Raw genomic sequence first — 13,967 nt, forward strand, 5'->3', positions numbered from 1 at the left:
GTTCACAGCCACTGTTCATTTTACCAAGCAAACACTGACTTTCACTGGCCTCTCATAAAAAAAGTAAAGGACCCCGACCAGTCATGAACAACTCTGGGGTTGTGGCGCTCACCTCGGTTTACTGGCCGAGGGAGCTGATGTTTGTCCGCTGACAGTTTTTCCGGGTCATGTGGCCAGCATGACTAAGCGGCTTCTGGTGGAACTAGAGCAGTGCACGGAAACACCGTTTACCTTCCCGCCGGAGCGGCACCTATTTATCTAATTGCACTTTGATGTGCTTTTGAACTGCATGGTTGGCAGGAGCAGGGACCGAGCAACGGGAGCTCACCCAGTTGCGGGATTCAAACTGCCGACCTTCTGATCGGCAAGCTAGGCTCAGTGATTTAGATCACAGTGCCACCCGCATCCCTCCTGGCCTCTTATACATAGGATTAAATAAATGCCTGCAAAAACTTTTACTACCTGCTCTCTCTGATCCATATTAACAGGTCCTTACAACAAGGGAACCTGCAAATCAAGTACTCCCAATCAATGGAGAAATATATGAATATAATCTTTTAGTTGGACATAAGAGGTCGGCTCCAGCTAAATTGGTTAAAAAGTTCCATTGATGTCAATGAGAATTGTGCAATTAACTTAGTAATATACTTTTCATTTAAATTGTGACTTTCATAAGCAAGCTGGACCAAGAAAATAAAAGCTTGTTCACTTTATTCTGCATAAGCCATATGGCTTATTCTCAGGAAAATAAACAGAAGCTAATAATAATAATAATAATAATAAATAATAATAATAATAATAATAATAATAATAATAATAATAATAATAATTTATTTAAACCCCGCCCATCTGGCTGGGCTTCCCCAGCCACTCTGGGTGGCTTCCAAAAGAATATTAAAATACTATGATACATCAAACATTAAAAGCTTCCCTGAACAGTGTACAATCATGTCAATGGTGAAGGCAGATGGTAGAGTAGTGTTGGGGGCTGCAGTCCTGAAGAGTGGAATTCCGAAAGCAGCAGGTATGAAACGGAGCAAGAAGAGAATTTCCCAGTGGATGTACCATCTGGATCACACAGGATTGAGAAAATGCATTAGTGTAATGCACACTTTGTATACTTGGATAAATTTTTTTTTAGAGCTATAAACCAAAACAAAGAAGTCAAAGTCTTCCCTCTTGAAGATATAACCTGCATGGCTATTGGGGAATTTAAAAATATAGTTGAAATGAGCCTTTATGCTGTTGTATACCACCCCAATCTGAGTGGTGCAAGATTACCAAACATTCAAAAAGGAAAGATATAGTAGTCATAGGGGACTTAAATTACCCTGATTATCTGTTGGGACACACACTCGGCAAGAATGTAAGGTCCAACAAATTCCTCAATTGCCTTCTTCATTTCGCAGAATGTGGAAGAAGCATCAAGGGGGTAATCTCTCTTGGACCTGGTCCTCACCTACAAGAAGAAACTAATCTATAAAGTGGAAGTACAGGGAATCTTGGGAGGAAGTGATCACGTCCTCTTGGGATTCATTATACACCGGCAAGGTAAAATTAAGTACAGTTGCGCATGCACTCTAGACTTTAAGAAGACTGATTTCAGAAATGAAGCTTACAGAACTACTGGGCGAGGTCTCTTTGTCTGAAATACCCAAAGAGAATGGACGTCTGAGATGGACGGGAGTTTCTTAAAGGTGAAATACTGAATCCACACAATTCCAACAAGAAAGAAAGAAGAGTGAGAAGCACCTAAGAAAAACGGTGTGCCTGCATAAGGAACATATAGATGAGCTGAGAAGAAAGAAGGGAAAGTGTAAGAAATGGAACAAAGTAGAAATCACAAAGTAGCCTACAGTTGTAGGAAGGTCAGGCAGGCCAAAGCTCAGAATGTACCCTGGCTTGCAGGGGCTTGGATTAGATGACTCTCAGGGTCTCTTCCAACTATACAATTCTATGATTTTATTATTCTAATTGGCAAACTTATTATGGAATTTCTTGTTGGACATCCTTTGCCTGCCCTTTTTACATTGCAGAGGAATTGCATTTGTTTTGCTGAACTACTATTTTATAAATATTAGTGAAGAGCTATCCCTCCCTCTTTCTTTATTAATGTTTCAAAAACAGTTCTTTCTCTGTTTCACCTTTGGTTCTGTTCTAACCTATTCAGGTAGGTTCTCCTCTGGATAAAGTGAAATGGAAGAGGTCTATATTGCATTCTGTTTGTTCTTCATATGTTTGAAGATGGGTCTAATTGTGGTATGAAATTAAACCCCTGGTTCTCCATTCTTGAAAGTATCCTAACCCCCCTCTTGTGTTAAATCTTTCATGAATTGAAACAGGTGTTGTTGGTGAAACATCTGCTGTCCAACCACAAAACCTGCTAAGCGTGTGGGGACACCCTAACCTAGTTTCCTACTTTCTACTTCTATTCATGATCTCAGTTTAACATGCATAATTGAAATAAATGTTATGCACAAAGCAAAGTAAACAAGTAAATAGAACAAGGGATTATTTGGTTTGCATCTTGATAAACAGGATTGAGAATGTCAATTTGCTTAGGTTCACTTATGTAAATATACTGGTTTGACCTTAGCTTCCAAACAAAATTATGCCACTAGGGATGTCAGGTGTTGTCAGGAGATGTTTGATGCCCTACAGATGAATCAAGTACAAGAACAAAGAGAGTAGCCAATTAACAATACAATCAGTGCCTACATTTCTCTCTCATTTCTTTTAGTTCTTTCATTTTTAATGCTAGGCAAAGGCTATGTTTAACAGTACAATCCTATGCATGATTACAGTATGCCCAAGTGTTTTCAAAGTAGCCTACTTCCTAAATTTGGCTATATTTTTAATATATTTACCTATGCCCATAACCAGTGCTTTTGCCTCTTTGGGAAATATATCAGTTCTACCTTAGCTGAGTATTAAACATAATTTCAAACAGAGCTGAGGGGAAAGGAAAGTGGGGAGGAAATTTAATCTAAAAATGCTCTCTACAACAGGGATGGGGCACCTGTGGCCTTCCAGATGTTGCTGGTGCTGATGTGAGCTGGAAGACTACAGATTTGCCCTTGCTATTGTACATCATGGGTGAGATTATCCTGATAATGGACTGTTATCTTGATGAGCATTGTTGTTGTTTTTATAAGGCTGCTGGGGGATACAATAGGCGGATAGTTTCCCTCACTTGAGAGATGCTGGCTGAGTTATTTTGATAGTGTTAGTGCAGAACAATGTTCCAACGACAGAAACCCATTCCTTCTTAATTTAGTGGCTCTAAAGTCTCTTTTTATTTGATTGAAGTCTTCAGCCTAGGTGGCCCTAGAGCAGCTGTCCATTACAACATTGTTCCTATAAAACAAAATGGGGAATGTGTGACCTTTTCACGAGGCAGTTGTTTGGTTGATTGTTTCTCACAGGGACAGAAAATGTTTTGTGTCTATCTTGCCTTTACATTTCATCATATTGAATGGTCCAGACATCATCTAAATGATTGCTGGCTATTTAAACTGGTCACTTACAACATCTGTGTTCTAATCCTAGTGGGAATAAACATTTTCATGTGTAAATAGAAGTAGAAATAATGAGTGGACAGGAACTGTTGGGCAATTTTCCCCCTCCTCCAACTAACTATCCCTAATACAAAAAACTGTGTTCTCTACATTGCTCCAGATCCCTGTGTCTGCTAGATTTAATGTGTATCAGTTTAATAGTAGTAGTACTACCTGACTTAAGAAATATACCTTCTGTATATCTTATCTTTTTGAACTACTGACCTGCAACAAAATGTTGCAGTGTGGAATGCTGCTGTGTAGGATTGTGGGTGGGTTTTTTTGGGGGGGGGGTTACGTCTGTCATTCTTGGAATCCCCTTATGCACCAGTGGAGAACTTTTTGCCCTCCAGATGTTTGCTGAATTACAACTCCCATTATTCCTGGCCATTGGCTAATGGGAGTTGCATTTTTGCACAATGTTTAGCAGTAGCTAAACACTGGAAATAGATGCAGTGAATTATAGTTGGGAGTTGACCCTTCCACTACCTCATGACTTGTTAGATTTCTTTTCTAAATTAAAAGAATTTAGATCTAAATTCTAACATTTTATTAAAAAAATAATGATTTAAAATTAAAAAGCACATGTGAATTGAAGGAGACAATTGAATACAATGACAATAGGTGTGTATATTCACTCTCTGGTGTCTGCCTTTCCCTGAAAAGGTCTGGATGATTGAAAATATATTTGAATTCTCAAAGAGGAGCATCAAATGCTGTTTGCAGTGCGCTGGCTCCATTGTGTCATATTGCAGCAGGATTCCTAGTGCCAGTGCATGGGGTCAGAGTTGTTTGACAGGGCATCAGAGTAAGAGGTAGAAATAATCAGCACTCTGTCCCACACAGAGATGTCAAGATGACCTTCCTTCCAAGGTTCTAAATAGCACAGCAAGGGTGAACTTACTACTTTTTCAATGGGGTTTGCCATAAAGTCCCAGAACATAACTGAGGCGTAAAGCTAAAGAGTATGAGGATTTTGAATTAAAACTTACGGAGCCACAAAGAGTGGTTTCCACAGCTGGAGAGATAAGCAGTTGGTTAATTTTAAAAAGCAGCCAACCTCTTTGGCTATGGGAACTGCGGCATGATACAAAGCACAGGCTGTCCGCGCAAATCACTTCTTTGGATCTGTGCCCTGATAATTTATTAAGGACAGGGAGGCCATCTGTATGTAGTTCCACTAAATGAATTCTGGCATATTTTGTTTCAGATACAGTACATTTATTTTAAATTGATTTTTTTTGCATACCAAATAGCATCGTCTATTATTTATATTCTAAAGCGAGCCTGCCTGCACAACTTGTTGTCATGCACCAAGCTAAACACAGCCCACCAGATTGTTGCCTGCCGGAGAATTAGTAGGCCTTTGCTGTTTGCCCAACAAGGCAGAGATTGGGGGCAGGGGTGGAATTTATCAAGCACCTAGAATCCCACAATAATGCCTAAACTTGATGGGTCTCAAGTAGTAAAGTTATTTTTTTTTTTTAAAAAAAACCCATCTTTTGGAAACACCTTATGCCTGCACTATGCCTCTGTGTAGTATAATATTCCTCTAAGTTCATAGGGTTCAGTGGTGTGTGTGCACATGGGTGTGCCTCAGCTGTGCGAGCTATTCTCCACACAAGTATTTGTTGCATGTACGAATTCAACAGAGAATGTGTACATTGACACAAAGAAATGGAGAATGTGCCTAAACTAACAGCACAGCACAGGGGATTTTGTGCATTTTCTCTGCCTAGGCATTTTGCATATTGCCTGATGTGGAGGCTATTCATATTACACAGGCAACATACAAAACATTTCAGATAAATTTGCATTAGTTGGGGATTATCCATCTTGGCTGAGTATTGAGTAAATTGTCTTCTGATACTTTAAGTTTGTACACATTATTCATATGAATGTGCACATTTGTCAGTTGTTATGCAAATTTATTTGTCAATTCACACTACCCCCTACATGGTGCTATCTAAAGTTTCTGAGGCTGCTTATGATAATTTCATTTATACCCCACCTTTCTTCCAAGGAGTTCAAGGTAACGTACATGGTTCTCTGCCTCCTTATGACATAGATTAGGTGGGTGATCCAAGGTCACCCACACAATGAGCTTCATGGTCAAGTGAAGATTTGAAACCCGGTATCCCAGCTCCTAGCCTACAATTCTAACTACTACACCACAATGCAGACAAGAATATTAATCACTGAGCATAGGAAACCCCTCTAGCCGCTGGGCTCTATGGACACAAGCAGAACTAATGTATGGTACACTTTATCTATATTATTAAATTTTGTCATATCAAATGATTAAATTAAAACAGTGCATTAACCTTCAAAAGAAACACATTTTCCTGATAGGTCAGAAGTAGTCATGTGCAAAAGATAAATGTAAACTATTTTGATAAGTGATTGTAATGTATAATGAAAGATATACATATTTGAAAGATGAGTTACTGAGGCATTAGCGACCTAGAAATGTGATTAGACATCCATATTAATAAACACCTGTCACTATTGCATAACAGATGTTCCAAGAACATATCAAATGCAAATTCACGCGACTCCTTCACTGTGCGGTTAATTACATTACCTATCCTGCAATTTATTTGTTTTTATTTTGTTCCATTTCAGTTGCTAACTGTGGATTTATGAACGAGGGAAGTATTTTAGGAAGTTTTGGAACTTGTTCTTGCAGCGGGGTTTAAACATAACTCTGACACTCATCCAAATTGTGCTTTTTTTGTTTGAGCTCAGTTCTAAACTGAACTTGCTCTTTCAGAACAGATTTATGCCTATATGCTGTAGGTGGTATCCACACCCTTGGAAATGAGTTTAGCTTATTTAGTCAACTTACCCAAAGTGAGTAAGCTGTTTAGTAAACAAGGAGGTTTGCTGGAAGTCTATATTGTTTTAACAACAAACCTATCTACTCAGAAACAAGTCCAATTGAGTTCAGTGGGGCTTACTTCCAGGTAAGTGGGCAAAAGACTTTAGACTTCAAAAAATCTTTTAAGCGAGTTCCATGTATGGTTCTACTCAGGCTCAAGTCACACCACATGCAGTTAACATCTTACTGCCACCTTACTGGCTTGAACCAATGTACTGAACACCAGGGATTAAATATCTAAATTTAGGAGTGTGAAGGTGGTGTGGGATGCTTAAGATTCACCTAAACCTTGCGGGTGGCACTTCTTAGAACCAGCTAGCTGTGCAAGTAGGCAATTTCTGCAGTCCTTGTCCAACCCCACATTACCAGGAGAACATAAGAAGTGGGCTCAAGAAAGCTTGAGAATTTAAGATTAGAGGAAAGGACTGAATAATAATAATAATAATATTTTTTGTTATTTATTCCCCACCCATCTGGCTGGGCTTCCCCAGCTACTCTGGGCAGCTTACAGCACATTAAAAAATTGTGAAAGATCAGACATTGAAAAATTTTCGATACAGGGCTGCCTTCAGATGCAAGCTCATAATAAAAGTATTTGGGGGACTGGAATACTATAACCAATTAAGATTCTCACTGCCATTGTGGCAGCTGCCTGAGCAAAAGCTGTGTGATGGGAGCTGTCCTGGGCTGCCTTCAGATGCAAGCTCATAATAAAAGTATTTGGGGGACTGGAATACTATAACCAATTAAGATTCTCACTGCCATTGTGGCAGCTGCCTGAGCAAAAGCTGTGTGATGGGAGCTGTCCTGATCTCCTCCTATTATCTGTTGTGTCCTTGAACTAGGGTGGGGAGCTCATAATTGGAGAGCAAGAGCAGAGGTGTTGGTTCACTCTCATGGCATCAGGGGTAAGGTGAGGGAGTCCTTTGATTTGTTCTAGAGGAGAAGGAGTAGATGTGGAAGTCCATCCCCCGAGACTGAAAGGAACTGTTTGTTAGCCATCTTCAAAATCTAAGTGGTGGAAAGGTGGGTTAATCTGTTAAATAACTAAAATTCTTAAAATATTTTACTTATAAATGAAATCAGCTGCCTTAGGAACAGCAAAATTTATTTTTCTAATGCTTTTCTTGCTCCCCTTTATCTCCCATATATTGATTATTTGTCCTGGTTTAGATCGTCTTTTCATTAGATATTGGTGTAGTTAAGTGGGAGGATGAAAATCTGGCCAATTTGGTACATAGGTAAAAAACAAAACAAAACCCCAGCCTCAGGTGTTTTCAGCCATGAGGGGTTACCAGGACCAACTGTGACTTTTCCTTTCCTAAAAAACTCTAGTTTGATAATATGGCCTGGGAACCCATGGCCCTCTAGAAGATGTGGGATCACAACATCACGAGGGCCACATGTTCCCCATCCCTGTTTCAAAGTATAAAACTGACGGTTCAGCAGGTGCTATTAGCACCAATGGCAATAATCACAGTGCAATCTTGGAATTAGTGTTGTTCCAAGGGTGCATTATTGGCAGAAACAACGATGGGCACCAGAGAGTAGCTGCTGATTAAAGCGAAGCTGTAGCTTGCAAAACCTGCACTTCCCCCCATAAAGCAAAAGGAAAGAGGAAAACTAGTGTTCTTGTTGGCTGTATACATTGGTTGTATATAATGATAGGTGTTTCTTATAATTAGATAGATAGATAAATAGGTAGGTAGAGTTTGCAGTATTGAAACTAGCGTAAGTTATGGTCCAGCCCAAAGCTGTGCACCATTAAGGCCCCCAGATTTCAATCCGAGAGATTTAAAGAGTAGAATTTAAATTATCTCGTTAAAATATGTGGGACTTCAAAGTGCTGGGCTGACTTGTGCTCTTAGCTATTAAAAAGAAGGCAGAAAGTCACCTGTTGGATATTCTTTCAGTACAGGAGTAGATGACTTACTTGATCAAAGGCTGTTCTTGCTCTATTCTAGCAAAATTATGCTTCCTAGGTATCTGTCTTTACTGACATTATTTTGTTGCTGATGTTATTTTAGCATTATTTGCAAAACACATCAATATACCATGTCAGGGTTTGTTTGTGCCTCTATGACACTGGAAGCTGATTCACATAATCTTATTTTTCTGTGGCTGACTAGAGACCACAGAAAAGAATTTTGTAAAACTGCTGAACAGATTGGGCTTGTCATTCCTTTAGCCAACTTATTATTAGAGCTGAGTTTGACAGCTGAGAGAGAGAATTTACTTGCATGCAAAGGATTAAATCTAATTCTAAATAAATAAACGTAACAGCATATATCCAAGTCTCTTGCAAATTGCACAAGCAGTTTTGATACTGGGTTTTACATTGAAAAGCCACAAAATGATCTTAAAAGCCAAAAAGATTAAGTTCAGAACTCAGCAACCCACTTACAATATTCACACCCCCTGCAGTATCACAATTGAAGATAATAATCGCTTTCTGTATTTTTCAGTAGAGCTGGTACTCCCCCCCCCCATCTTTATTTGGCAATTAATGAGGGTTGGATAAAGCTTTTATGATGCACTCTTGCTCCCATGAGCATTCCAGAAAATGTGGTGCTAGGAAGCTGCAGAGAGCTAGAAGGCTTAACTTTAAGGGCAGGAGAAATGTGGCAAGGCCAGGAAGCTATGAATGAGCAACCACAACACTTTAGTTAAAGCCACGCCATACATTTAAAGCTCTGAAACCTGAGAAACCAGGGTTCAAATCTCCACTCAGCCATGCAGGTCACTGCCAGGATTTGGGCCAGTCACTGCCTCAGGTTAACCTGCCTCACAGGGTTGTTGTGAGGAAACAAAATGGGAGGGGAAAGATCACATGTGCTGCATTGAGCTCCTTGGAGGGATGGTGGAATATAATAATAAATAACAATATAAATTATACTTGCATTTGTGAGGCTGGGATAGTAAAGTATGGTCCAGGGCACAAAGGTACCTTTCTGGCTGGCAACACGGGGGCATGAAGAGCAGTCTTTTCTCTCTCTCCTTCAGATGGATGGGTCAAGGGGCATGCTAGCCAGTTTCTCTCCCATCCAGGTGGGCGACATCAGCATGAGGTCACTATGGCCAGTTCCTCCCCTTCAAGCAGGCATCATCAACACAAGAGCAAATGTCCTCAGTGACCGGCGAAATGCCTGTGGGAAGAAGTCAAAGCTGAGTGCATACTGCCTCCGATAGTGGAGGTAGAGCATAGGTATTGATAGCCTTATCCTTTATGAGTACTAAAGAATAATAACAACAATAATAATAAACTTTTTTTTTTAATCCCGCCCTCCCCGGCCAAAGTCTGGCTCAGGGCGGCTAACATCATGTATATAACATTGGTATAAAATCAAACAATAATTAAATTACCTCCTAAAAACAGGTCAAAATCAAATTAAAGTCTAATTAGATGGCTTTCCGCAGGGTTAGGGTTGGGAACAGGGTAAAAGAGCAAGAGAAATAAGTAAGGAAGATGGTTAGTGAGGGAGGCAGCACACACTGAGGAGCAGGATGTGGGAGTAGAAAGAGAAGTTATGTCAGAAAGAGCACCAGTGCTCCAACTCATAGGGAACCTAGGGGAACCCCAACAGAAGAAGGCTAACCCCAGCAGCTTGGAAAGGGGAAAGAATATGGGGTAGAATTATCCACAAACAGACTGAGACAGGGAGATTACTAGAAGCTGCAGAGGAACAGTAAATGTGATCAAAATAAAAGCATAACCAGGTAAAAGTGAGGGAGGAGTAAAATAAAGAGACAAGATTTAGAACATGAGGGTTATGATTTGGGAAGCAAACCCTGGAGGAAACAACCTAGAAATAGCAGCAGACACGAGCTCAGAGCAACAGCCCCGTTTAGTAATTGTTTTCCCACCGCACCCGAGTTCTCCTGACTGCGTATTGGCCGAGTTGTGGCATCCTCCAACAAAGCCCTGTGGCCTGGCTTCTCTGTGCAAGTCACACTCTTGCGTGATGGATTTGCAATGTCACTTGGCCAGCATGGGGCCAATCAGTGCGCTTCTCCTTCTACCCAGCCCCCTCTGGCTTTAAATTGCTATGTAGCTTTGAATCTCAGCCTCAGGGCAGACAGCTATGATACAATATTAAAACTTAATTTTGTTTGCTTTCTATTTTGCTTTCGTTAACACAATATCTCAAATGAAGTTGAGCAAAGTGGAGCAGAGAGCGCTCCCTGGCATTTTTGCATGCCTAATGAAACTGAAACTGCCCTTGCCTACAGGCTTCTGAGGCAGCTAAGTTGAGCTCAGTATTTTCAGACAAGAGGGAGGGAAGGCCTTTCCTCACAGGAACAGTTCTCTTCCTCCTCCTCACAGGAACAATTAATTTTAATTTTTGAATTCTATACAGTTAGCTGTGGGAAGTGAAGTGCAGCCAGCTATCCTAAGGCTTAAACAACAACAACAACAACAACAACCCAACAGGTTAAATAAAAGGTGGGATGACACCTTTTTCATAAAGGCTCCTCCATCTGCACAAAAGTTTACAGCACTTTAAACAGCCATGTCTTCCTCCAAAGATTCCTGGGAACTGTAGTTTGTTAAGGGTGCTGAGAGTTGTTAGAAACACCAAGTCCCCTCAATTCCTCTTCCCAGGGAAATTCCCAGCATTATGATGACGTGTTATTTAAATTGTTGTTTAATTCACCAAATTGAATGTTTAACTGAGTAACATTATACACATACATGCATGTATTTATACTGTAGTCTGTGGATTGCCTTTGGTTTCCAGAAGCCACCTGCAATATATTTGCACACTATATTATTATTATTGTGATACTTGCTATCTTAACTCTGAAAAATCTCTCACTACACATTCACAGGTGAGTAGGGATGGTAGCAAATTCCATCAGAAAAGGGAATGAGAGTGGAGATTCTCACAGTTCAAATGTTTGTCCATGATGAGGAATGGAAATCACGGAAGCCAATACAAGCAGTCTTCACTATCGTGATTCTTTAGTATGCAAACATTACACAAATAATTGTGTTATTTTCTACATTGTGTTCCCTGTTGAAATGTATTGCATTTATTTATGTAATTAATCACATAAGTTTCAGCCATAGCTGATAGTGAGATCCATTAATGTTTTTAATGGAAGCTGAAAAGTAGCAGAATAGATGATTCCATGGCAGAATGGAAATGATGCCCTCCTTACATCCCTCAAGGAGGGTCCCTATTGCCATCTTGAAATACTGTGGGGGGAATCCTGTGGCAAGTTAGCTGGTCAGTAACACCTATATTATCCAATGTTACAACTGTCTCAGTCATAAATACAGTTTAATAGTGTTGACCAAAAAGATTTAAAAGCAAAAGGGCACACTAATAACATTTTCTTGCAATTGCTGAAGTCATTTGAGTAACAAGATTAGAAGCAACATGATGATAAAAAAGGCAGGTCAGCTGTTTATAGACCATCAGTTATAAACATGCTGATTGCTCAATTACATTTAGGTGTATAATTTATTTAATCCAGAAAACTTCACTTCATTCTTTCAGAATAAATGCTCTCTTTCAAAAATGCTACTTCTCTCTAGAAGGGTTCCTTCCTACCTGACAGAGATTGCCCGTCTCACAGTAGGAGTTTGTAAATGTTGTGCAGGCCATGAATTGCTCTCTTTCATTCTCATTCATGTTAAAAAATTAGGAGAAAAGCATTCATTTGTTTCTAATCACTTTTTATTATTATCAATGCAAAAATATTTGTTTTTGCAGTTTTCAAAAGGCATATTAGACACTCCAGGGAATCAGATTAATATAAACTGATCTTCTGTTTCATTTTGCTACCTTGTGCTTGAGATGAAGAACTAATTTCCCTCCTATGTCTGATCTTAAAATAATTTTAGTATAGTTCAAATTGTAATCGCTGTTGGTGTGCATTACTAAACTCACTTATTTGGAAATAAATTCAATTGAAATCAGTAGGATTTGCTTTAAGGTAAATAAGTGTGAGCTGCAAACAGAGTGTACCTTCAGCATGTTGACATAGAAAAATGAACATATGAATTTAACAGAGGATCATATGCAGACTCTCGTAACACAACAGCCATTTTTATATGTGTTCTTATGTAGCTTGATAAAACCTGTGAATGGGCTCCCTCTTCCTTAGATTTTGCCCCTGTGATCCCTGATACTGGTGATCCACTGCACAAAAAAGGGGCAACATTTGGAGAAGGGTAAAACAAAAACAAAAACAAGGGTGGGGATGGGAAAAGCACTTCTCCCATGAAGGCCCCCCCCCCGGGAAATAACAGGCTCCCCTCACTTGGTTTTTGCCCCTGCAGCACCTTATTTCCCCACTTTTCCATTCCTTTAAAGATGGGAAATAAGCCACATGGGAAACGTGTGATTTTAATCCTTGCCTCCGAATTTTGAGGTTTACAAAATCTCACTTCCCCTTTGAAATTTGGTACATCTTTCCAGATCAACAGAAGTATCAGAAAACATTTGTACACCTGTTCCTCAAAATGGAAGATTCAAATGGGGGGGGGGGAGAGAGAGATCAAGCTATACACACACTAACTAGGAAGCATAAATCAGAGGCACCCTATTACGCTATTACCCTAGAAAAGATAATTTTATGTTTAACTGCTGTCAGTTTTAGTTAACCCAGCACAGAGCAGACATAACTTCATATTGGATGGAAGGATGTGGAAGTTCTGTTGCCCTTGAATCATCCTTTGGACAATTTCCAGTAGGCGCTAGTAGAGATGTGACGGCCCAAGTTAAAAATACAAAAATGGGAAGAGTCAGCCCCCCCCCATTTTTCTTGTCCCCCCCCCAACAAAAGTTTTCATCTCTCTAGGATCCAGAAGTGACATTAATCTTTCTTGAAAACTGCAAATGGCATGCATTTGTTTGGTAAACAAGTTCTTTCCAGGATTCAGCTCAAACCCCACCCTTTTCAGGTACAACTGCCAGGTCCAGTCCTAACCCTTCACCATCCATATCAATTGCCGAGTAAAAAGCATTGTCCCACCTTGCCACATACATTTAGTCCATCCAGTAAAACTGACATTTAACCAAAATGGAGGTCTGAAATGCCCATCAAATACTTTTTGTGTGTCTGCTTCTAAGCCTGCCAGACTCTGCCCCAAGGCCCATTTAGTGGCCAGGGTATAGGAGTCTGCTATCTTTGTCATGAAAATAAATGCTCACGAGGCATTTGTCTTTTCAATGACAAAATACAAGCACTATTTCAAAACAGAAAAGTTGGGAATAGCTGACAGAGTTATTTACAGAGGAAGAAGGAGAAGTGCAGGTATGTTTAGTTATTTATTTTGCAAGCCTTGTTGAATCCTGAGGGAGTCACAGTGAGATCTAACCAAGATAAGAGACATTGAGCTTGAAACCAACATGAAATATCTCAACGTCTATATCTGAAAGAAAGAAGCACTGATAGCAGATGATCCCGGTAGGAAAAATTGCTTTAAATGACAGAACATATTCAACTAGCAAAGTGTTATATTTAAAGGGTTTAATGTCAGTGAGAGTTACATCCCTCTGCAAAGGTTATTTCTAATC

The 13,967-nt window shown here is 39.8% G+C and overlaps 1 protein-coding gene and 1 long non-coding RNA gene across 36 annotated transcripts in view; one reads left to right on the forward strand and one right to left on the reverse strand.

The window, feature by feature from the left end:
* The window catches only part of CTNNA3 (catenin alpha 3), a 570,905-nt gene that overhangs the window by 530,583 nt on the left and 26,355 nt on the right, over positions 1-13,967 (forward strand). The window contains exon 16 of one of the 8 annotated variants that reach the window (XM_081004923.1): positions 1,410-1,702. The exons of the other annotated variants lie outside the window; for them this stretch is intronic. Within the exon in view, the coding sequence (XP_080861049.1) occupies positions 1,410-1,476 (67 nt within the window). The 3' untranslated portion in view covers positions 1,477-1,702. Of the gene's footprint in view, positions 1-1,409; positions 1,703-13,967 lie in introns of those variants that run through there. 8 annotated transcript variants of the gene reach the window in all.
* LOC308476927 overlaps positions 1-13,967 on the reverse strand; it is an 808,687-nt gene that overhangs the window by 15,630 nt on the left and 779,090 nt on the right. For 26 of the 28 annotated variants that reach the window (XR_013986193.1, XR_013986194.1, XR_013986198.1 and 23 more), the window contains one exon: positions 9,386-9,584. This is a non-coding gene — a long non-coding RNA (uncharacterized lncRNA). Of the gene's footprint in view, positions 1-9,338; positions 9,585-13,967 lie in introns of all 28 variants that reach the window. The other 2 variants (XR_013986205.1, XR_013986206.1) reach the window with 1 other exon arrangement.

The sequence above is a fragment of the Podarcis pityusensis genome (assembly GCF_964106645.2).
Source record: "Podarcis pityusensis genome assembly, chromosome: 5".
NCBI lineage: Eukaryota > Metazoa > Chordata > Lepidosauria > Squamata > Lacertidae > Podarcis > Podarcis pityusensis.